The sequence below is a fragment of the Staurois parvus genome, unplaced genomic scaffold (genome assembly GCF_062004578.1).
Source record: "Staurois parvus isolate SC_StPar_1 unplaced genomic scaffold, SC_StPar_1.0 ptg000132l, whole genome shotgun sequence".
In the NCBI taxonomy this organism is placed as follows: Eukaryota; Metazoa; Chordata; class Amphibia; order Anura; family Ranidae; genus Staurois; species Staurois parvus.
In genome coordinates, this window is record NW_028317928.1 from 2,914,176 (window position 1) to 2,940,377 (window position 26,202).

Sequence of the window (26,202 nt, forward strand, 5' to 3'; positions counted from 1 at the left end):
TACCTGAAATAAATAAATAAGGCTTTATTCACAGTCGCTCTGTTCATCCTGTGTTTATAGGACATTTCTAAATACATAGAATGAGTGGTGCGCCGAAAACTGAAACCTAAATGCGCAGTTTTAAAAATGAATATTATTTTTTGGAAAAAATACACAGATTAAAAAAAGAAAAAAAACACACACAAATATATACCCCAATTTTTTTGTAAAATATGAAAGAGGATGTTACGGCGAGTAAATACCCAACATGTCACGCTTTAAAATGGCACACGCTCGTGGAATGGTGAGAAACTGTGGTACTTAAAAATCTCCATGGGTGATGCTTTAACCCCTCGCCTACAGGGCACTTCTACCCCCTTCCTGCCCAGGCCAATTTCCAGCATTCAGCGCTGTCGCATTTTGAATGACAATTGCGCGGTCATGCAACACTGTACCCATATGAAACTTTTATCAATTTTTTGTGACAGATAGAGCTTTCTTTTGGTGGTATTTAATCACCTCGGGGTTTTTTATTTTTTCTTAAACAAACCAAAAACCACTGAAAATTTTGAAAAATGGTTTCTTAGTTTTTGTTATAAAATTTTGTAAATAAGTGATTTTCCTCCTTCACTGATGTGCACTAATGAGGCTGCAGTGATGGACACTGATAGGCTGCACTGATGGGCACAGATAGGTGGCACTGATGAGGAGGCACTGGTAGGTGGCACTGATGGGCATTGACAGGCATCACTGATGGGCACTGAAAGGCAGCACTCATATATGGCACTGACTGGCACTGTTAGGCGGCACTGATAGGCAGCACTGACAGGCACTGAAAGGCAGCTCAGATGGGCACTGAAATGTGGCACTGACAGGTGGCGCTGCTGGGGCTACACTGATCATCAGTGATCTGATGATCTGTGTACATGTCCCCCCCCCCTGGGCACAGGTGGGTGGAACTGATGGGCACAGGTGGGCGGCACTGCTAGGCAGCACTGATGGGTGGCATTACTGGGCACAGGTGGGTGGCACTGATGGGCAACATAGCTGATCATGTAGTAAAAGGCCGCCGTGATTGGCTGTTTACCTTATCCTGTGATCAGCTGTGTCCGTAGGACCACTGGCGTGTTCTGGAATGACGTCCATAGACAACGTCCCAGAACCAGACAACCGCGCTGTAGCCGTCCTTTAGCTATAGCGTGGTTGGGAAGTGGTTAAAGGAGTGAAACCCGGGGGGGTGATCATGGATTGGAGAGGATAGAACGAATACATTTGATTTTTGCCCTGACATACACTGCAGGTTTTTCGATGTACTGATAGCAATAAATAATACACACAAATACAGGATAATAATACAATAATAATCTTTACTGATATTTAATGTGATTGGGATAAAAAAAGGAGCTTAGTTCAGCATCAACTCAGTGCAGTCAGTGAAACCCTCAACCTTTGTTGTTTCAGCTTGACCACAAAAACCATGGGAGTCTTCTCATGATAAGATGAGATCTAGAGACATGGATTCTATCCCGTGTGCCTGTGATGCCTGAGCAGGCAGGCTATCCAGGAAAAACATTTCCCATACTCTGAACATGAATATCAGTTTTCTCCGGCGTGAGTTTTCCGGTGTGAAGATCTGCTGCAGTGGAAAAACTTGTTCCAAAGTCGGTGCAGGAATACGGCTTCTCTCCAGTGTGACTTCTCTCGTATGTAATGAGATTGCTTTTCTGAGAAAAAACATTTCCCACACTCTGAACATGAATATGGTTTTTCTCCGGTGAGGTTTTCCGGTGCAAAGTTAGATTTACTGTGGTGGAAAAGGATCTCCCACAGTCGGTGCAGGAATACGGCTTCTCTTGTATGTAATGAGATTGCTTTTCTGAGAAAAAACATTTTCCGCACTCTGAACATAAATATGTTTTTTCTCCGGTGTGAGTTTTCCGGTGCGAAGTTAGATTTGCTGTGGTGGAAAAACATCTCCTACAGTCAGTGCAGGAATACGGCTTCTCTCCGGTGTGACTTTTCTGATGTGTAATGATATTGCTTTTCTGAGAAAAACATTTCCCGCACTCCAAACGTGAATATGATTTTTGTTCGGTGTGAGTTTTCCAAAGTGAAGTTAGATTTGCCGAGGTGGAAAAACATCTTCCACAGTCGGTGCAGGAATACGGTTTCTCTCTGGAGTGACTTCTCTCATATGTAATAAGATTGCTTTTCTGAGAAAAACATTTCTCGCACTCTTGGCATGAAAAAGGCTTTTCCCTCTCATGTGACACATTTGATGTTTGGCAAGTTTGTCTTTGTCAGGAACACTGACTTTGCTAAGTCGGGCCAAGAATACATCTGCCTTTTCTGATGCACTTTAAGACTGGTGAAATTTGGTGAAAAGTTTCCCACATTCGGGTGATTAAAATGGTTTCTCTCCTGTGTGTGTCTTCTGATGCCTTTTAAGACTAGCCAATATGGAAAACCGTCTCCCACATTCCAGACAGGAAAACGGCTTCTCTCCCGTGTGGACCCGTTGATGATAGGTCAAGGCTTGTTTCAGGGCAAAACATTTTCCGCATTCGGAACATGAAAACGGCTTGACTCCGCTGTGGGTTACCTGGTGCACTGCTACGGATGATTTCTGTGCAAAACATTTCCCGCACACAGGACATGGAAATGGCTTCTCTCCAGTGTGCGTTCTCTCATGTTTATTCAGAATGGCCAAAAGCGAGAAACACTTCCCACACTTCGAACAGGAATAAGGCTTTTCCCCCGTGTGACGTCTTTGGTGTGCCATTAGAGAATATTTAGAGGAGAAATCTTTTCCGCATTCGGAGCACGAAAATTCATTCATTCCGCTGTGAGTTTTCTGATGTTCAACCAGAACTTTTTTAGAGGAAAAATATTTTCCACATTCCAGACAGGAAAATGGCTTCTCTTCCATGTGGACGTGTTGATGGTCGATCAATGATCCTTTCCGGCGAAAACATTTTCCACATTCGTTACATGAAAACGGCTTCACTCCGGCGTGAATTCTCTGGTGCATTATTGCGGATGATTTCTGCGTGAAGCATTTCCCGCACTCAGGACATGAAAACGGCTTCTCTCCAGTGTGCGTTCTCTCATGGTTAACAAGAACAGCCATCAGGGAAAAGCACTTCCCACACACCGAACATGAATAAGGCTTATCCCCCGTGTGGACTCTCTGGTGTGTCCGAAGATAAGATTTAGAAGCAAAACTTTTCCCGCATTCGGAGCAAGAAAACGTCTTCATTCCGTGAGTTTTCTGATGTTCAGCAAGAACCTTTCTACAGGAAAAACATTTCCCGCACTCAGAACAAGAGCAGGGCTCCTGAGCCTCCTCCACTGTGCGAGATCCCTCGTTTGAAGGAAGATGAGCTTTCTGAATAAAATATTTGCCGCTTTCAGAAGAGGAGAACGTTTTCCACTCAGTACGAGCTGTCCAAGAGGTGACGGGATCACAGGGATCGGGAAAACCCTCCCCATGTGTGGAGGAACCAGATGACAGATGTGCTTCATGGGGAGTTGGATGAAGATTTGGGGTAACGGGGTTTTCTCTTGAAGAATTGGTTGTGATGTCATCTTCTGTTTTACCGCATGTTGAGATAACAACAATGTTATAATTTCTGTATTGTCCATCTGTGGGAAAAAGGAGACATGACAACGATTAACCTCCATGGCGGTCTAACTAATCAATATTTTTGAATGTCAAAGTGGTACATTGTTTTGCATGGAAATTTGTGGTTTTATATTGCAGGCCTGTAATGAAGGCCATAGACGGGTCAAAACCGTGCGTTTTTTCGAACGATAAAGGAAAAATCGGTCGTTCGTTAAACCGACGTTACCACCAACGATTACAAAAAATTGGCCGACCAAGTCATAAAGTTCACCCCATATAACAGCCAAAACTTCTGTTCCTTCCAGGTCACGGCTCATGCGCATATTTTTTTTCGTTAAAACGATCATACGATTTGGCCATCATTGCCGCAAAAATTGGTTGTTTTCCACACATTTTCCACCATGACCGATAATCCAAAAGTGCAAATAACCCAAAAACCGGCCGACCAATTAACCCACTAACAGTGCGAAAATCGGCTGATTAATCTTTCGGACAAAAAAAAAAAAATGGCCGATTTTCAAACAGTCTATGGCCGGCATAACTCTTAGGAATAATTCACTTAAATCTGTCCAAACAAGAATCTAGTAAACATCCCGGGTATGATAAAAGTTTGAAACACAAAATCATAAATTAAAATATAATAAATAATTATAAAAAAATAATAGAATAATAAATTTCATACAATAATGTAATCAAACCAAAAACACTGAAATCATAAATTATAATATAATTATAAAAAATAATACATTTAATTCAACAATGTAATCAAAGCAAAAAACACTGAAATCATTAATTATAATATAATTATAAAAAATAATAATATAATAATACATTTAATTCAATAATGTAATCAAAGCAAAAACACTGAAATCATAAAATTATAAAAAAAATAATAATAAATGTAATTCAATAATGTAATCAAAGCAAAAACACTGAAATCATAAATTATAATAGAATTATAAAAATAAAATAATAATAATACATTTAATTCAATAATGTAATCAAACCAAAACCACTGAAATAATAAATTATAATATAATAAATAATTATAGAAAATAATGATAATATAATAAATTTAATTCAATAATATAATCAAACCAAAAACACTGAAATTTGAAATATAGCGCCAAGTTCGCACATCGCTGAACAAAGTCGCAGAATCGCTTTCAGTGTCTGATGACGAATTTCCCCCATGAATCATCACTCAATTCTGCAAGTGGTTCTAATTTACTATCGCTGTTCTCTAGCTGATCTAAAACCGCTTTTGACCTAAAGGGACGCTTTTTGGACGCCATGGACGGTCTCAAGTTTCCAGGCAGAAAGAACAGTAAAAATGCAGGCAGGGCACAGGACAAAATTTAGGTGAAATGGTTTGATACAGTAATATAATCCTAACAGTTTACAACGTATTGTGTTTTTGTCATATTTTTACGACGCTCACAGGGAACGGACCCAGAAGACGGATGCTGACATCGGTCAGATGACACAGGGGGAGGACATCGGGGGATCGCAGGACTAGGTAAAGAAGGGGGATCCCAGGACAAGGTAAGGATCGGGGGATCCCAGGACAAGGTAAGGATCGGGGGGAATCGCAGGACAAGGTAAGGATCGGGGGGGATCGCAGGACAAGGTAAGGATCGGGGGGGATCGCAAGACAAGGTAAGGATCGGGGGCATCGCAAGACAAGGTAAGGATCGGGGGGATCGCAGGACAAGGTAAGGAACGAGGGATCGCAGGACAAGGTAAGGAACGAGGGATCGCAGGACAAGGTAAGGAACGAGGGATCGCAGGACAAGGTAAGGAACGAGGGATCGCAGGACAAGGTAAGGAACGAGGGATCGCAGGACAAGGTAAGGATCGGGGGATCGCAGGACAAGGTAAGGATCGGGGGCACCCAGGACAAGGTAAGGATCGGGGGAACCCAGGACAAGGTAAGGATCGGGGGGATCGCAGGACAAGGTAAGGATCAGGGATCGCAGGACAAGGTAAGGATTGGGGATCGCAGGACAAGGTAAGGATCGGGGGGATCGCAGGACAAGGTAAGGATCGGGGGGATCACAGGACAAGGTAAGGATCGGGGGATCGCATATATTAATAAATTTCCAACTACCTCTGTCCCTGTATTACATATCTTGCCCTTACATACAGTTGCAAGAAAAAGTATGTGAACCCCTTGGGATTACGTGGAGTTTTGCATGAATTGGGCATAAAATGTGCTCTGAACGTCATCTAAGTCACAACAATAGAAGAACACAGTCTGCTGAACATAATACTACACAAACAATAGATGTTGCCATGGTTTAATTGCACATAACATGTAAACATTCACAGTGCAGGGAGGAAAAAGTATGTGAGACCCTAGCTTAATGACTTCTCCCAGAGCTAATTGGAGCCAGGAGTGAGCCAACCTTGACTCCAATCAGTGTGATGATATTGGATGTGTTGCTGACAGCTGTCCTGCCCTTAAAAAACACACACCTGTTTTGGGTTTACTGGTTTCAAGAAGCACTGTCTGATGTGAACCATGCCTCGCAGAAAAGAGCTCTTAGGAGACCTACGATCAAGAATTGTTGACTTGCATGAAGCTAGAAAGGGTTACATAAGTATCTCCAAAAGCCCTGATGTTCATGTGTCCATGGTAAGACAGACTATCTACAAATGGAGAAAGTTTAGCACTGTTACTACTCTCCCTAGGCGTGGTCGTCCTGTAAAAATGACTGCAAGAGCACAGCGCAGAATGCTGCATGAGGTAAAGAAGAATCCCAGAGTGTCAGCTAAAGACCTACAGAAATCTCTGGCACATGCTAACATTTTTGTTGACACCTCTACAATAAGGAAAACATTAAACAAGAATGGAGTACATGGGAGGACACCACGGAGGAAGCCATTGCTGTCCAAAAAGAATATTGCAGCACGTTTGAAGTTTGCAAAAGAGCACCTGGATGTTCCACAGCACTACTGGCAAAATATACTGTGGACAGATGAAACCAAGATTGAGTTGTTTGGGAAGAACACACAACACTATGTGTGGAGAAAAAAAGGCACAGCACACCAACATCAAAACCTCATCCCCACTTTAAAACATGGTGGAGGGAGCATCATGGTTTGGGGCTGCTTTGCTGCCTCAGGGCCTGGACGGATTGTTGTCATCGATGGGAAAATGAATTCCAGAGTTTATCAAGACATTTTGCAGGAAAACGTACGACCACCTGTCCGCCAACTGAAGCTCCACAGAGGATGGGTGATGCAACAGGACAATGACCCAAAGCATACAAGTCATTCAACAAAACAATGGCTGCAACAGCACAGAATACGCCTTCTGGAGTGGCCCAGTCAGAGTCCTAACCTCAACCCGATTGAAATGCTGTGGCATGACCTTGAGAGAGCGATTCACACCAGACATCCCAAGAATATTGCTACACTGAAACAGTTTTGTGAAGAGGAGTGGTCCAAAATTACTCCAGATCGTTGTGCAGGTCTGATCTGCAACTACAGGAAACATTTGGTTGAGGTTATTGCTGCCAAAGAAGGGTCAACCAGTTATTAAGTCCAAAGGTTCACATACTTTTTCCTCCCTGCACTGTGAATGTTTACATGTTATGTGCAATTAAACCATGAACATCTAATGTTTGTGTAGTATTATGATCAGCAGACTGTGTTCTTCTATTGTTGTGACTTAGATGACGTTCAGAGCACATTTTATGCCCAATTCATGCAAAACTCCACGTAATCCCAAGGGGTTCACATACTTTTTCTTGCAACTGTATATGGTCTTCATTAATTGGAAAAACAGATTTTTCTTGATCACATATGGTAGGTAAGTACAGGGCAGCAGGAAAACAGGGCACAATTTGCAGAAGGGGATCTGCTTCTTCAACCAAATACTGGAAATGCTTGTTTTATAGACCTCTATGGCAGTCTCAGAATGTCCTCATGTGGGATCGCAGAGAATACAAAGGAGATATAAAAAAGGAACCCCTGGCATAGACGTCCCTCACCAATATAGGACAAAAAGGGGTCATCAAATTTTTGCTCCACCCCCCCCCCCCCCCCCCCCAGATTCCCTTTGAGGGATCAAATGAATCTCCAGGGTTCTAAAGTCTCCGCTCCTCTCCAAATGGGAATTGAGGGAATACCGGGTTAGAGTCTTCAAATGTTAGAGCAAGAATACACTAATTTTACCAACCTAATAATCCATTTTGAAAAAGTCTAAAAATTTCTGTAAATCACAAACTTTCATTAGTCCAGAAAAGATTATTTTATAGAGAACTCTAGCGATTATTACTCACTTGTGCCGATTACTGTAGGAATTTCTTCTTCTTTAATCTTCACGTGACCTCCTTCCTCCTTGACTTTGACGTCTTTTTGAATGTTTCCGGGGTCTGTGAATAAAGATGAGAGTGAAGCCCCCTGTACTGAGATGTATGAAAGACCCCAGAGAGTGTGTGTGGGGGGAGACTGGTCACGTCTCAATGACATGATGTGCTGATGGCTCATGACCCCCCCCCCCCACTGGTCACATACTGTCCCCCCATTACTGACAGAGGAGGGGGGAGGAGAAGAGATTGTTGTAGTGACTGAACAAGGAGGATCTGGGACTCTTCTCCGGATTTAGGGTTTATTCCTCACTTGTGCTGATCTCTGGAGGCATCTCCTCCACCTTCCATGGCTCATACCTGGAGTCTACTAGAGGCTGATGGCTCCTGGCTCCCCCACTGAGCACATGCTGCCCCCCCCCCCCCCCCCCATTACTGTCTACTGACAGAGGAGGGGGGAAAAGAAGATATTGTTGTAGTGACTGAACAAGGAGGATCTAGGACTCTTCTGTGGATTTAGTGCTTATTACTCACCTGGGCTGATCTCTAAAGGAATTTCCTCCTCTTTAATCCTCACACGTTCTTCTTCCACCTCCCAAGCTTTGACAACTCTCTGAGTCTCTCTGGTGGGATCTGTGAATAAAGGAGGAGAGTGAAGCCCCCTGTGCTGAGATATAGGAGAGACCCCAGAGTGTGTGTATGGGGGAAGACTTGTCACATCTCTATGACATGATGTGAGGAGGACAGCCAGAGTCTAATAGAGGCTGATGGCTCCTGACCCCCCCACTGGGCACATACTGCCCCCCCCCCCCATTACTGTCTACTGACAGAGGAGGGGGGAGAAGAAGAGATTGTTGTAGTAACTGAACAAGGAGGATCTGGGACTCTTCTCTGGATTTAGTGTTTATTACTCACTTGTGCTGATCTCTGGAGGACCTTCCTCCTCCATATATGGATCATCTCCCCTCATATACGGCTCTTCTTCATCTTCAACTTTAACAACAATCAGGTCTACTCCCTAGGAAAAACACATTTTTTATAAAAAGACAAACACTTCAATATTGTGATCAATAAACATGCTCAGTCCCATCTACCTGATCCTCCTGAGGTATCTCCTGATGTTCCTGTGTGGAGTTCCAGGAATACAGAGGACGGGGACATCTCTCTTGTGGGTTCCCATTACTGGATCCATCTGTAGGAAACACACACACTGACTGAATACATTGTTTCTATGTCTTTATATCAGAAGATGTGTGTATCTAGGTGGATCCTCAATACAAGAAATGAAAGTCTCCTCTTACCTGGTGATGTGAGGGGCCGCCGGTTCTCCATCATGACGTCCTTCTACAGATCCTTGTGTCCTTCTATATACTTCCACTTTTCTGTATGTCTCTGTATATAAAATATGTAGGGTGCCTTATAAATATCACAAAGTAAATAAAAAAACAACAAAACCTTACATTTTATCCTGAAAATAAATGTAAATGGAATGGTGAAGTGTGTGTCCCATCTGACTTGGAGGGGACGGTTCCATTAAGAGAAGTCAAAGCACACATCACCAGTACATGTGCATGATGAAGAAGTCATGCGTGGCCCTGAAAAGTTGCAGTTTACTGCTGCGATCACTTTTATACATTTTTGGATGTTATTTTGAAGGTCCATGGTGTGCTGGTAATATATGCTTTGAGTTTTGTTGATACCATTTCCTAGCAGACACTTGCTTCATGGCATCTCCTAGAATGTGTGCAATGAGAATGTTCTACTTGGTTCCACTAACTGGCCACACGCTCATCACAAGAACAGAATAGTGGGAATGGTGGGAATTTGAAGGTCAATAAAACCAGTCAAGACTACAAGGCCCCCATAAAACCCTAATTCTTGAATGTCATGGCTCCCTGTCCTGCACCAGGAACACATCTATGGAGATACGAGCTCCACAGTGATACCACCAGGAACACGTCTATGGAGATACGAGCTCCTCAGTGATACCACCAGAAACACGTCTATGAAGATACGAGCTCCACAGTGACACCACCAGAAACATGTCTACAGAGATACGAACTCCACAGTGACACCACCAGGAACAAGTCTACAGAGATACAAACTCCACAGTGACACCACCAGGAACACGTCTATGGAGATACGAGCTCCACAGTGACACCACCAGGAACACGTCTATGGAGATATGAGCTCCACAGTGACACCACCAGGAACACATCTATGTTGATACGAGCTCCACTGTGATACCACCAGGAACACGTCTATGGAGATACGAGCTCCACAGTGACACCACCAGGAACACATCTATGGAGATACGAGCTCCACAGTGACACCACCAGGAACACGTCTATGGAGATATGAGCTCCACAGTGACACCACCAGGAACACATCTATGTTGATACGAGCTCCACAGTGATACCACCAGGAACACATCTATGTTGATACGAGCTCCACAGTGATACCACCAGGAACACGTCTATGGAGATACGAGCTCCACAGTGACACCACCAGGAACACATCTATGGAGATACGAGCTCCACAGTGACACCACCAGGAACACGTCTAGGAGATACGAGCTCCACCAGAATGTGGTGCGGGAAAGGTGTGGTCCATGAACGTTTCCCACACATCACTGCACTGCCCTTGCGAGATGCATTTGGGTGCCATTAACTGTTAATTGACTCCAACGCATCTAGCAAATGCATGTTTGCAACCACCAACTTGCATGGCACAGCAGTAACGTGCTTTTCCATGGAGCCATTTGCAAAATTGGCACCCGAAGTACTTTTTATGTGTTCCTGTGCAGCAACCAATGCCAGCTTTCCAGAGAACAGCCCCAGCGGAGCCCCCCATCCAATGTTTCCCCTATCAGAGGAGTTGCAGGAAGATGAGGATGTGTGGAGGTGACATGATCCCCCATCCAGTCCACACACAGTGCTGGGACCCCCTTCTCTCATAATAAGAAGACAATATTACCTCCTCCCTGGGCACACATTCACACCTCCAGCACGGTCCATCGAATAATAATCCCTCTCCTAATACTACTTCCGGCCTTCAACAAAATGGCCGCCAACCCTTCAGCTCTGAGGACACTTCTTCTTGTCATTTCACAAACGAGCACGGTCTATTGGTGGCTCTGTATCTACACTTGGGCTCCAATCACGCTGCGGTAATCACTATGGTAACCACGAAGCCGCGACGTTGACGTGGGCTGTACTGCAGGGCGAAAGTGAGGTGTTTCCGGTGTAGGCGGAACACAGAGATGATAGATTTGTGGTGCTGATGGGCTCATTTATTATTCAGTGAGCTACAGTAAGAATTACATCTCGGCACTGAATTATGACTATTCTCTGTACTGACCCCCAGTGCAGCCAATCAGAGTGCAGGTGTCATTGTCCTGGTACAGATCAGATGTGAGGAAATGCATGTTTGTCATGGTAACACCTCCCATCCCATTCTAGCCAAATATCCTCTGGTCAGGTTTTACAGATGGAGGCCACTGACATTTTTTTCCCTACTCATCTTTTCTGTTTTTCACTAGTTTTGCATTTGGCAAGGGTCAGTGTCACTACTGGTAGCACGAGGCCATACCTGGACCCTACAGAGGTTGCACAGGCAGTCCAACTCCTCCAGGATGGCACATCAATACCTGCCATTGCTAGAAGGTTTGCTCTGTCTCCCAGCACAGTCTCATGAGCATGGAGGAGATTCCAGGAGACAGGCAGTTACTCTAGGAGAGCTGGACAGGGCTGTAGAAGGTCCTTAACCCATCAGCAGGACCGGTATCTGCTCCTTTGTGCAAAGAGGAACAGGATGAGTACTGCCAGAGCCCTACAAAATGACCTCCAGTAGGCCACTGGTGTGAATGTCTCTGACCAAACAATCAGAAACAGACTTCATGAGGGTGGCCTGAGAGCCCGACGTCCTCTAGTGGGCCCTGTGCTCACTGACCGGCACCATAGAGCTGGATTGGCATTTGCCATTAAACACCAGAATTGGCAGGTCCACCACTGGCACCCTGTGCTTTTCACAGATGAGAGCAGGTTCCCCCTGAGCACATGTGACAGATGTGAAAGGGTCTGGAGAAGCCATGGAGAACGTTCTGCTGCCTGTAACATGGTTCAGCATGACCGTTTTGGTGTGTCAGTGATGGTCTGGGGAGGCATATCCATGGAGGGACTCACAGACCTCTACAGGCTAGACAATGGCACCCTGACTGCCATTAGGTATGGGGATGAAATCCTTGGACCCATTGTCAGACCCTACGCTGGTGCAGTGGGTCCTGGGTTCCTCCTGGTGAATGACAATGCCCCGCCTCATGTGGTGAGAGTATGCAGGCAGTTCCTGCAGGATGAAGGAATTGATACCATTGAATGGCTCCCACGCTCACCTGACCTAAATCCAATAGAACACCTCTGGGATGTCATGTTTTGGTCCATCCGACGCCGCCAGGTTGCACCTCAGACTGTCCAGGAGCTCAATGATGCCCTGGTCCAGATCTGGGAGAAAACCCCCAGGACACCATCCGTGGTCTCATTAGGAGCCTGCCACGATGTTGTCAGGCATGCATACAAGCATGTGGGGGCCATACAGACTACTGAGGACCATTCTGAGTTGCTGCAATGACATTTCAGCAGAATGGACTTGCCTGCTGCATCATTGTTTCACTTTTATTTTCGGAGTGTCTCTAAATCCAGTCCTCTGTAGGTCGATCATTTTCATTTCCATCAAACGATGGGGCATCCTTACGTTCCTAACACATTACCCCGTCCATGTCAGTATAGAGATCCAGCAGGAGATTTTTCTCCATTGAGATCTGATGTGTTTTGCAAGTGTTGCTTTGATTTTATTTAGAAGTATATATATATATATATTATCTCCCAGAAGTGAGTCCCCCCTCACATTTGTGTAAATATTTGATTCTCTTTTTTCGTGTGACAACACTGAAGAAATGACACTTTGCTACAATGTGATGTAGTCAGTGTACAGCTTGTATAACATGTAAATTTGCTGTCCCCTCAAAATAACTCAACACACCGCCATTAATATCTAAACCGCTGGCAACAAATGTGAGTCCACCCCAAGTGACAAGGTCCAAATTGGGCCCAAAGTGTCAATATTTTGTGTGGCCGCCATTATTTTCCAGCACTGCCTTAACCCTCTTGAACATGGAGGTCACCAGAGCTTCACAGGTTGCCACTGGAGTCTTCTTCCACTCCTCCATGTTGTCATCACGGAGCTGGTGGATGTTAGAGACCTTGCTCTCCACCTTCCATTGAGGATGCCCCACAGATGCTCAATAGGGTTTAGGTCTGGAGACATGCTTGGCCAGTCCACCTCCTTTACTCTCAGCTTCTTTAGCAAGGCAGTGGTGGTCTTAGAGGTGTGTTTGGAGTCGTTATCAGTTTGTTGTTCAATTGAGTTGTACAGTTTATAGGTCACATTAAAGCTGGAAAAAGTTCTGAAATTATTTATCTTTGTCACATTTTTTTACATCACAGGACATGACAATTTAACAGGGGTGTGAAGACTTTTTATATTTATTGTAGGTTCACACTTGAGTTATTTTTCAGTGCGTTTTCCAGTTTGCAGAAACCCATTACAGTTCATTCACCATGATTTCCTGTGGATCTAGTTCACATCTGTGCGTTTTGAACCGGTGCGTCTTTTTTGAAAGGGTCAAGGACTTTTTCCCCGCAGCAGATTGCATTTTTTTGTGCAATAACCTTAATGGAACCGCAACAAAAAACACAAGTGTTGCATTTTTTGTTTTTTTTGCTAATAGGAAAGTATGACATTCCTCTTCATGTAATAAGACTATAATTACGGTACCAACTAGCACTAAGCTAACCCTAATGCCCTTTCACATCAAAGATCAAACTTCCACCCTTGAAAGTGCATATCAACACAAAAATCCAATATGTAAATAAATAGCCCTAAACCTAAAAATTCCCCAAAAATATATATACAATCCCCCAAAAAATAAATAAAGATAAAAATAAATAATAAAAATTATAAGTCACTTGTATCCAACAAATCGTGTCACTCCAAAAAACTCAGTGTCCAAAATACAACTTATCGGATCCTTTGGTGCTGAGCTCCTCCAATTGCTCTCAAAAAGACAGAAAATACCCTCAGATAGTGCATTACCCTAATAAATAAATATCTATATATCATACCCTTTCCCATATAAATTTGTGCAACTTCAAAAATTTGTGCAAAATTCATATAGTGAAAAAAGTGAACACTGTGCAAAATACATAAATAGCCCTAAACATAAATATCCATATAATAAACCCAAATATTCTAAGGTGTATATCAAAAATTCCAAAAAAAATATATATACAATCCCCAAAAAAATAAAGATAAAAATAAATAATAAAAATTATAAGTCACTTGTATCGAACAAATCGTGTAAACAAAGTCACTCCAAAAAAATCAGTGTCCAAAATACAACTTATTGGATCCTTTGGTGCGGAGTTCCTCCAATGGCTCTCAAAAAGACAGAAAATACCTAAAAAAAAAAAAAGAGAACTCGGATAGTGCATTACCTTAATAAATAAATAAATATCATACCCTTTCCCATATAAATTTGTGCAACTTCAAAAATTTGTGCAAAATTCATATAGTGAAAAAGTGAACACTGTAAAATAGGTGATAGTGTGTCACTCTGTGCATACAAAGTCCAAGTGACCACAACAGTGTGACGCTTCTATAGTAAAAAGCATATATACCCTTATCAGAAAGCAAATAAAAAATGCCTTATCAGTATGTAGAGATCAGTAGCACACTTCCACACCTTTCCTCCAATCCTGAAAAGTACCTCCTAGGATACCATCCACCACATTCTCCTGAAAGTCATCCTGGCTTAAGGAAGCACCTCATAGGACTCCAGAGTACTCATGTGAGTGATATATGAATAACATATACAGTTAGGTCCATATATATTTGGACACAGGCATAATTTTAGTTTTTTCCAGGTATTTACCAAAACATATTCAAACTATCTCTATATAATGGATATAGGAATGGAAAGTGCACACTCTCAGGTGTAATTTGAGGGTATGTATATCCAAATTAAAGGAAGTGTTTAGGAATTACAGCTCTTAAGAGTGGCCATCCCAACTTTTTCAAGGGACCAAAAGTAATTGGACAAATGAATATAATCATAAATAAAATGTTCATTTTTAATATTTTGTTGAGAAACCTTTACTGGCAATGACTGCCTGAAGTCTGGAACCCATGGACATGACCAAAGACTGGGTTTCCTCCTTTTTGAGGCTTTGCCTGAAGTCTGGAACCCATGGACATGACCAAAGACTGGGTTTCCTTCTTTCTGATGCTTTGCCTGAAGTCAGGAACCCATGGACATCACCAAAGACTGGGTTTCCTCCTTTCTGATGCTTTGCCTGAAGTCAGGAACCCATGGACATCACCAAAGACTGGGTTTCCTCCTTTCTGATGCTTTGCCTGAAGTCTGGAACCCATGGACATTACCAAAGACTGGGTTTCCTCCTTTCTGATGCTTTGCCAGGCTCTAACTGCAGCTGTCTTCAGTTGTTCTTTGTTTGTGGGTCTTTCTGCCTTTAGTTTTGACTTCAGCAAGTGAAATGCATGCTAAATTGTGTTGAGATCAGGTGATTGACTCAGCCATTGCAGAATGTTCCACTTCTTTTCCTTCAAAAGCTCCTGGGTTGCTTTTGCAGTGTGTTTTGGATTATTGTCCATCTGTACTATGAAAAGCCGTCCAATCAACTTTTCTGCATTTGGCTGAATCTGGGCTGACCGTATATCTGTAAACACTGCAGAATTCATCCGGCTGCTTTTGTCTTCTGTCACATCATCAATAAACCCCAATGACCCAGTGCCACTGGAAGCCATGCATGCCCATGCCATCACACTGCCTCCACCATGTTTTACAGATGACGTTGTGTGCTTTGGATCATGAGCGGTTCCACGCCTTCTCCACACTTTTTTTTCTTCCCATCATTCTGGTACAAATTTATCTTAGTTTCATCCATCCAAAGAATGCTTTTCCAGAACTGGTCCGGCTTTTTAGATGTTTTTTTGGCAAAGTCTAATCTGGCTTTTCTATCCTTCAGGCTTATGAATGGTTTGCACCTTGTGGTAAACCCTCTGTAATTGCTCTCGTGAAGTCTTCTCTTGATTGTAGACTTTGACAATGATACGCCCACCTCCTGGAGAGTGTACTTCACTTGTCTGGATGTTGTGAATGGGGTTTTCTTTACCATGGAGAGGATCCTGTGATCATCCACCACTGTTGTCTTCCGTGGCCATCCATGCCTTTTTATGTTGCTGAGCTCACCAGTGCGTTCTTCTTTCCTTAGAATGTACCAAACTGTTGAGTTAGCTACTCCTAATGTTGCTGCTATCTCTCTGATGGATTTGTTTAGTTTTTGAAGCCTTACAATGGCCTGTTTCACTTGCATGGACAGCTCCTTTGTACACATGATATAGGTTCACAGCAATAGATTCCAAATGCACTTAGAATAAACTTCAGACCTTTTACCTGCTTAACTGATGAAGAAATAACGAAGGAGTAGCCCACACCTGGCCATGAAACAGCTTTTGATTCAATTGTCCAATTACTTTTGGTCCCTTGAAAATGGGGGGATGGCTGCTCTTAAGAGCTGTAATTCCTAAACCCTTCCTCCAATTTGGATGTACATACCCTCAAATTACACCTGAGAGTGTGTACTTTCAGCCCATATCCATTATATAGCTATAGTTTTAATATGTTTTGGTCAATACCTGAAAAAAACTAAAATTGTGTCTGTGTCCAAATATATATGGACCTAACTGTATAGTGTTATTCCGTTTTTTTTTTAAATTGTTCAAATAAACACTTTATTTAACTGCTTACAATGAAAAAATGAATAGGAAGCATATTCCCATGCCCTTCAAACCTCTAGGGTTGCCAAGCAGCTTCCAGTATGTTTGACATGCGGTTTTCCAGTCTCCAAAATGGCCGACGTGCCACTTCCAGTTCCTCTCCTGTGCATCCGACGTCACTTCCCTTGATGCGTTTCGTGTCATCCGGGACTTAGTCATAAGTCCTGTTCATGTAGTACGACTTTCATGTGACTTTACACTCTGACACTCAAGTAGCATCAAAGTAGCACCCAAGTTGCACCCATCCAAAGCTGCATCAAAGTCACATCAAGGTGACATCAAAGTCAATACTTTCCTATTGGCAAAAGACAAAACGTGTTCAAAAATGCAAAACACGTCAGTAAAAAGCATCAGTCGCAACACACAGAGCTGTCAACTTAGCCTAACCCTAGGCTCAAACTTAGGCTCCATTCACACCAATGTGTTTTTTAGTGCTTTTTGCAGAAACGCACTACAGTCCATTTAACCTGGTTTCCTATGGAACATGTTCACATCTATGCTTTTTTGAGCTGCTACGTTTTTGGACTTTTTTAAAAGCAAAAAACAGCATTGTTGCTACAACAGAGGTCAATGAAGAAGCTGCTGAAATGCATGGTAGTACGTTTTTGCTGTGCTTTGCATTTGTATTCTGCCCAGCAACAAAAATGAACAAAAAACAAATTGCAGTAAAAACGCATCAAAAATGTGTGTAGAAAAATGCAAATCAAACTGCAAAAAGCACTGGAGAAAACATCAAATTATGCGGAGCTCAGTGCGTTTTCCAGTTTGCAGAACCACACAACAGTCCATTAACCTCTTCACGCCGGATGCACACAAATGTGCGGCCTCCCAGTGTCTGAGCCTAGATGCCGAGCAGCCGCACATTTGCGTTCAATTATAAAAAAACATATGTGCTGAGAGCGCGCGCCCTGTGCTTTTTTTCCTGCAGCAGGTTACTTTTTGCGTGTAATAGACGTCAATGGACCTGCACCAAAAACACACGTGTTGCATTTTTATGTGTTTTTTGCAGGTTTTTTGCCAATAGGTAAGTATTGACTTTGATGCAACTTTGGATGGGTGCAACTTTGATGCGACTTTGCACTCTCTGACACTCAAGTAGCATCCAAAGTCATATCAAAGTGGCATTAAAGTCAATTCTTTTCTTACTGGCAAACAAAAAAAAAAAACACAAAACGCACCGCAGAAAACACTGCAAAATCGTGCAATCCGCCAAGATGTGAAGCTAGCCTTAAATCTGGAAGCCGATTGGTTTCTACGCAGAGCTGCACTAGATTTTGCACTCTCCAGTTTTAGTAAATCAACCCCACTGCGTTGTCAGCCCCAAACAAGAAGTTAGGAGCGCACTGGATTTCTGGAAGGCCAGCAAAGAAATTTTCTGTACTTGCACCATTTTTAACCACTTGACACCCGGAAGGTTTTACCCCCTTCTTGACCCAGCCATTTTTTGCTATTTAGCACTGCGTTGCTTTAACTGGTAATTGCACGGTCATGCAACACTGTATCCCAATGAAACTTATATCAATTTCTTCATATAAATTACATAGTTACATAGTTAGTCTGGCTGAAAAAAAGACAAAAATCCATCCAGTTCAACCATAGAAAAAAAAAGTTAGAATCCTACACCTACAGTTGATGCAGGGGAAGGCAATAATTATATTCTGTGTATTCAAGAAAGAATCCAGGACTTGTTTGAAGCAATCCTGTTCCGTCTCTCCAATCTAAGCATCGAATGTGTGATCTCTGTAACTTAAGAGTTGTGATGAGATAGCGATAACTCCAATCTTAGTTGAATAACACAGACAGTGACTCAATCTAGATGACACCCTGTAGATCTTGTGAAGTTTATTCCATAAACTGAGAGAATCTTACAACAATGAAGATCTGATAGGTCAAAAGATCATAATGTGATCTGCTTCATGACATGAGGCTTGAAGCTGAAATGCATTACTGGGAAAAGGGGTGGGCTATCTATACAGCAAGAACTAAACCAAAGGAAAGGGAGGAGCAGAGACAAAATACAAAAAACACTTAAAGGCATATGACAGTCATGTGAAACATGACAAATCCACGGAGCTGGCCAGAACAAACTCTTGAGGGAGTCTATTCCACATTCTCACAGCTCTTACTGTGAGGAAACCTTTCCGTGTTTCGAGATTAAATTTCTTTTCCTCCAGACATAAAGAGTGCTCTCTTGTCCTCTGTGATGACCTCAGGGTGAATAGCTCTACACTGAGTTCACTATATGAAAATTGAGTTTTCTTGGTATTAGATCATCACTGTTTTTTTTATTTTATAACCGAAAAATGACCAAAAAATATATATATATATTTTTTGGTAATTTTGTTATTGAAATATTAGGGCAGCGCAGTGGCTAAATGGTTAGCACTTCCGCCTGGCAGTACTCAGGTTGCTGGTTTGAATCCCACCTACGGCACCACCTGCCTGGAGTCTGCATGCTCTCCCTCTGTGCCTGCGTAGGTTTCCTCCGGGTTCTCTGGTTTCCTTCCATACTCCAAAGACATGCTGGTAGGTTAATTGGCTCCTGTCTAAATTGTCCCTAGTATGTGTATGTATGAATGTGAGTTAGGGACCTTAGATTGTACACCCCTTGAGGGTTAGGGACTGATGTGAATGTACAATATATATGTAAAGTGCTGCGTAAATTGATGGCGCTATATAAGTACCTGAAATAAATATTTTCTGTTATAAAACATATCCAATGAAAAAAATCCAATGTCCTCATAAATGTCAGCCACAATGTATTCTGCTACGTGTTTTGTAAAAAAAAAATCCCATAAAGTGTTTATTGATTGGCTTGTGTGAAAGTCTACAAACTACGATATGAAAATTGATCAATCCTGATGTACTGACGCCCAATCTCATTTCTTGAGGCTCTAAATGCCAGGACAGTACAAATAACCCCCAAATGACGCCTTTTTTCAAAAGTAGACAGTCTGAGAATTTAGTAAGAGACATGGTGAGTTTTTTGAAGTTGTAATTTTTTTGTCATACTTTCTTGAAATATTAAAAAAATTAACTAAAATAATTTTTTTTTACATACTGTCACTAATGCAGTAAAGCGTCTTCTTATAACTGGTGTGGTAGTGACTGGTTCCTTTTTTTTACATTTTTTTTTTCTTCTTACTTATTTTCTTTTCTTACTTTTTTTTTTACATTCTGTCATCAAAGTACCTCAGTTTACCAATAGTGACACTGTACTACTCTGGGGGGGGGGGGTGACATGAAAGCCCACTTGGAGTTTGCAAAAAAGCTTTTGCAAACTCCAAATGGGCTTTCATGTGTTTTGCACCAAGGAGATGTGACATGAAAGCCCACTTGGAGTTTGCAACCAAAGGCTTCCATCTAGCCACTCTGCCATAAAACCCAGATCAGTGGAAGGCTGTAGTGATGGTGGTCCTTCTGGAACTTTGTCCCATCTCCACACAAGATCGGGTTCTTGGTCACCACTCTTACTAAGGCCCTTCTCCCCCAGTTGCTCAGTTTGGCCAAGCGATTAGCTCTTGGAAGAGTCGTGGTTGTGCCAAACTTCTTCCACTTGAGAATTATGGAGGCCACTGTGCTCTTGGGAACCTTCAGTGCAGCAGATACTTTTTTGTAGCCGTCCCCAGATCTGTACCTTGCAGTAATCCTGTCTCTGAGCTCTGCGGGCAGTTCCTTTGACCCCATGGCTTTGTCTCTGATACAATATGTATTGTCTGCTGTGAGGCTTTTTATAGAGAGTCGTGTGCCTTTCCAAATCATGTCAAATCAATTTAATTTACTACAGGTGGACGTAGAAACATCTCAGCAATGATCAAGAGAAATGGCAGATACCTGAGCTAAATTTCGAGTGTTGTTGCCAAGGGTCTGAATACTTATGCCAATGTGATATTTCATTTCTTTCTTTTTCATACATTTGCAAATATTTTCAAAATTCTGTTTTACTTTGTCATTATGGAGTACTGAGTGTAGATTAGGGAGAAAAAAATGAATTTAAACTGTTGTATCAGGCTGCAACATAACAAAATTGCAAAAACTGAAGGGGGTCTGAATACTTTATGCATGCACTGTATATATACAGTTGTGTTCAAAACAATAGCAGACATCACTAACCTGATCAATCACTGTTTTTGGTAGAACTGATATTTCTACATGGCAAATAATTTACTAGCAGGTGTAGTAGAGTAATAGAAATCCAACAGACCCGACAGTCATGACATGCATGCTGCTGATTCTGTGTAATTGAATCACTAATTGAAAGGGGCATGTTCAAAATAATAGCAGTGTGGAGTTCTATTAGTGAGGTCAGTCATTCTTTGAAAAACAGGTGGCAATTATTGCCCTTATTTAAGGAAGGAAGGCAGCAAATGTTGTACATGCTGGTTACAGTGCATTTCTCTCTGAAATTCTGAGGAAAATGGGTTGTTCCAGATATTGTTCAGAAGAACAGCGTACCTTGATTAAAAAGTTGATTGGAGAGGGGAAAACATATAAAGAAGTGCAGAAAATGATAGGCTGCTCAGCTAAAATGATCGCAAATGTTTTAAAATGGCAACCAAAACCTGAAAGACGTGGAAGAAAGCAAAAAACTACCATTGGAATGGATAGAAGAATAGCCAAAATGGCAAGGACTCAGCCAACAATCAGCTCCAGGAAGATCAAAGAAGGTCTAAAGTTACCTGTGAATACTGTTACAATTAGAAGACGCCTATGTGAAGCCAAGCTATCTGCAAGAAGCCCCCGCAAAGTCCCACTCTTGAAAAAAAGACGTGCTGAAGAGGTTACAATTTGCCAAAGAGCACATTGACTGGCCTAAAGAGAAATGGCGCAACATTTTGTGGACTGATGAAAGTAAAATTGTTCTTTTTGGGTCTAGTGGCCGGAGACAGTTTGTCAGACGACCCCCAAACACTGAATTCAAGCCACAGTACACTGTGAAGAGAGTGAAGCATGGTTGTGCAAGCATCATGATATGGGGATGTTTCTCATACTACGGTGTTGGGCCTATTTATCGCATACCAGGGATCATGGATCAGTTTGAATACATCAGAATACTTGAAGAGGTCATGCTGCCTTATGCTGAAGAGGAAATGCCCTTGAAATGGGTGTTCCAACAAGACAACGGATCCAAACACACCAGTAAACGTGCAACATCTTGGTTCCAGACCAACAAGATTGACGTTATGGAGTGGCCAGCCCAATGCCCGGATCTTAATCCAATAGAAAACTTGTGGGGTGACATCAAAAAAGCCGTTTCTGAGGCAAAACCAAGAAATAGAGAAGAACTGTGGAATGTAGTCCAATCATCCTGGGCTGGAATACCTGTTCACAGGTGCCAGAAGTTGGTTGACTCCATGCAACACAGATGTACAGCAGTTCTCAGAAACAGTGCTTATACAACTAAATATTCATTAAGTGATTCAAAGGAAAGCAAAATCTTCAAACATTTTTCAGTTTATATAGTGAATGTTTGAGTTTGTAAAGAAGAATACAAACACTGCTATTTTTTTGAACAGTCTAATATTCACTTTTCTTCAATTTTTTTAGAGGAACAACACAAATTTGATATATTTTTCTTCATGTTTTGGAATAGAATGTGTAGTGTTTCCAATGCATTTGTGTGTATGGAAATAAAAGCTATTAGAAGGATTTTCAGCTTTATTCACTTTTTTCAACACGCTGCTATTATTTTGAACACAACTGTACACTATATTGCCAAAAGTATTGGGACACCTGCCTTTCCATACACATGCACTTTAATGGCCCCCCAGTCTTAATCCGTAGGGTTCAATATAGAGTTGGCCCCGCCCTTTGCAGCTATAACAGCTTCAATTCTTCTGGGAAGGCCGTCCACAAGGTTTAGGAGGGTGTCTATGGGAAGGTTGGACCATTCTTCCAGAAGCACATTTGTCAGGTCAGGCACTGATGTCGGGGGAGGAGGCCTGGCTCACAGTCTCCGCTCTAATTCATCCCAAAGGTGTTCTATGGGGTTGAGGTCAGGACTATGTGCAGGCCAGTCAAGTTCCTCCACCCCAAACTGGCTTCTCCATGTCTTTATGGACCTTGCTTTGTGCACTGGTGCGCAGTCATGTTGGAACAGGAAGGGGCCATTCCCATACTCTTCCCACAAAGTTGGGAGCATGAAATTGTCCAAAATGTCTTGGTATGCTGACGCCTGAAGAGTTCCCTTCACTGGAACTAGGGGGCCAAGACCAACCCCTGAAAAAAAAACCCACACCATAATCCCCCCTCCACCAAACTTTACACTTGGCACAATGCAGTCAGGCAACTACCGTTCTGGCAACCGCCAAACCCAGACATTTCCATCGGATTGCCAGAGAAGCGTGATTGGTCACTCCAGGGAACACGTCTCCACTGCTCTAGAGTCCAGTGGCGGCGTGCTTTACACCACGGCATCTGACGCTTTGCATTGCACTTGGTGATGTAAGGCTTGGATGCAGCTGCTCGGCCATGGAAACCCATTCCATGAAGCTCTCTACGCACTGTTGTTGTGCTCATCTGAAGGCCACACCAAGTTTGGAGGTCTTTAGCTATTGACTCTGCAGACAGTTGGTGACTTCTGCGCACTGTGCACTTCAGCATGCGCTGACCCCGCTCTGTCATGTGATGTGGCCTACCACTTGGTGGCTGAGTTGCTGTTGTTCCCAGTTGCTTCCGCTTTGTTATAATTCCACTAACAGTTGAGCGTGGAATATTTAGTAGCCAGGAAATGTCACGGATGGATTTATCGCACAGGTGGCCACCTATCACGGGATCACGCTTGGAATCACTGAGCTCCTGAGAGCGACCCATTCTTTCACCAATGTTTGTAGAAGCAGTCTGCATGCCTAGGGGCTTGTATGTATACACCTGTGGCCATGAAGGGGATTGTAACACCTGAATCACATGATTAGGAGGGCGGGCTCAATACTTTTGGCAATATTGTGTATATGTGACTGAGTCTTCATGTGCCAACCAGCCGCAGGAATTTTACTGTGGCGGCAAGAGGTTAGCGGGGTGAGACATGGGAAAGTGTGCATGTATTGGAGAGGATATACAGTATCTAATATATATATTTTTGTGTCCTGACATACACTGTAAGTCTTTCAATGTACTGGTAGTGAGAAAATAATATACACACAAATACAGAATAATAATACAATATTTTTTTTTTGCTAAAAGGTAAAGCAATAATAATCTTTACTGGTATTTAATGTGATTGGGATAAAAAAGGAGCTTAGTTCAGCATCAACTCGGTGCGGTCAGTGAAACTCTCAACCTTTGCTTGACCACATTACATGGGAGTCATCTCTCGACAAAGAAGATAAGATCTAGAGACATGGCTTCTATCCCGTGTGCACACGCTGATGCCTGAGCAGGCAGGCTTTCCAAGAAAAACATTTCCCACACTCCGAACATGTATATGGCTTTTCTCCAGTGTGAGTTTTCCGGTGCGAAGTTAGATTTGCCGTAGTGGAAAAACTTTTTCCACAGTCGGTGCAGGAATACGGCTTCTCCCCTGTGTGACTTCTCTCGTGTGTAATGAGATTGCTCTTCTGAGAAAAACATTTCCCGCACTCTGAACATGAATATGGTTTTTCTCCGGTGTGAGTTTTCCGGTGTGAAGCAAGATTTGTCGTGGTGGAAAAACATTTTCCACACTCGGTGCAGAAATGCGGCTTCTCTCCGGTGTGACTTCTCTCATGTATGATGAGATTGCTTTTTTGGGAAAAACATTTCCCGCACTCCCGACATGAAAAGGGCTTTTCCTCCATGTGACATATTTGATGTTTAGTAAGTCCGTCTTTGTCAGGAACACCTTTCCCTAAATCGGGCCAAGAGCACATCTTCCTTTTCTTATGTGTTTTAAGACTGGACAACGTGGTGAAACATTTTCCACATTCAGGACATGAAAACGGCTTCCCTCCAGTGTGTGTCCTCTTATGTTTATTAAGAATGGACAATAGGGAAAAACACTTCCCGCACTCTGAACAAGAGTAGGGCTCCTGGGGCTCATCCATTGTGTAAGATCCCTCGTTTGAAGGAAGATGAGCTTTCTGATTCAAACATTTGCTGCTTTCAGAAGATGAGAACGTTTCCCCCTCTGTATAGGCTGTCTGATATTTGACGGGATCACAGAGATGAGGGAAGCCCTTTCCATGTATGGAGGAACCAGTTGACAGATCTGCTTCATGAGGAGTTGGATGGAGATGTTGGGAAATAGGGTTTTCTCCTGAAGAACTGGATGTCATGTCATTTTCTGTTTTAGGATATGTCGAGATAACAATTTTTCCCATATTATAGATTCCGTATTGTTCATCTGTAAGAAATACGAATTAAAGTGTGTGTCAAGCCAAAAACTTGGGTAGAGTTGGAAGGATTATTTTTCTGTCAGTGTTGCTATTGGAGAGTTTCCTTAACTTCCTAGAGGGAGGATCTCTCTAAATGAATTCTGGAAAAAAAAAACCCATCAGGGGGTTCTAACCCTTCCTCATTCTATACTTAAAGCGGAGCTTGACCCAAAAGGGGAAGTTCCACTTTAAGCCTTTGTCCCCCGCTCCCCATTAAGGATTGGCAACTTTGGCACCCAATTTGATAGGTACCTGCTCCCACTTCCGCTGTGATCACCTAGGCGATTGGAAGTGGATGTTGTCCTCCCTCCTCGTAGTCTTCTGGGACACGTGACAGATCCCAGAAGACTTCGGGGACATTCATAAAGAGCAGTGCTTCTCGCGCATACGCAGTGGACACCCGGCTGTGAAGCCGCAAGCTGTCACAGCTGAGTGCCCACACTAAAGATGCCGGCTCCAGGGAGAGAAGATGGCCGGTGAAACCAGCCGTGGTGAGGACACTGCTGGACCGAGGGACAAGTAAGTGTCTGTATTTTAAAAGTCAGCAGCTACGGTTTCTGTAGCTGCTGACTTTTATTTTTTTTTTCAGGTGGAACTCCGCTTTAACTAAAGTTACATAGTTAGTCTGGCTGAAAAAAGACAAAAGTCTATCCAGTTCAACCATTTAAAAAAAAAAAAAAAAAATTATAATTCTTTACCCACAGTTGATCCAGAGGAAGGCAAAAAAACCCAGCAAAGCACGATTCAATTTGCTCCTGCAGGGAAAAAAATTCCTTCCTGATCCCCCGAGAGGCAATCGGATATTCCCTGGATCAACTTTACCTATACATGTTAGTATCCAGTTATATTCTGTGTATCCAAAAAAGAATCCAGGACTTTCCTACAGCAATCCACTGAGCTGGCCAGAACCAACTCTTGAGGGAGTATATTCCACATTTTCACAGCTCTTACTGTCAAGAAACCTTTCCCTGTTTTGAGATTATATTTCTTTTCCTCCAGATGTAAAGAGCGCCCCCTT

General features: G+C 42.7%; 2 protein-coding genes across 2 annotated transcripts in view; both read right to left on the reverse strand.

The window, feature by feature from the left end:
• Positions 1-1,326: 1,326 nt before the first annotated feature.
• LOC149466161 (uncharacterized) lies at positions 1,327-2,279 on the reverse strand (the record flags this gene model as incomplete). Its single annotated transcript, XM_089672706.1, has 1 exon — positions 1,327-2,279. A coding segment is annotated over one exon (744 nt), but the record flags the coding sequence as incomplete, so codon positions are not given.
• The window catches only part of LOC149466162 (uncharacterized), a 64,592-nt gene continuing 39,716 nt past the window's right edge, over positions 1,327-26,202 (reverse strand). The window contains 3 exon segments of the mRNA XM_089672707.1: positions 1,327-2,784; positions 2,953-3,230; positions 24,175-25,153. Coding sequence (XP_089528833.1) covers positions 2,384-2,784; positions 2,953-3,230; positions 24,175-25,153 — 1,658 coding nt within the window. The 3' untranslated portion in view covers positions 1,327-2,383.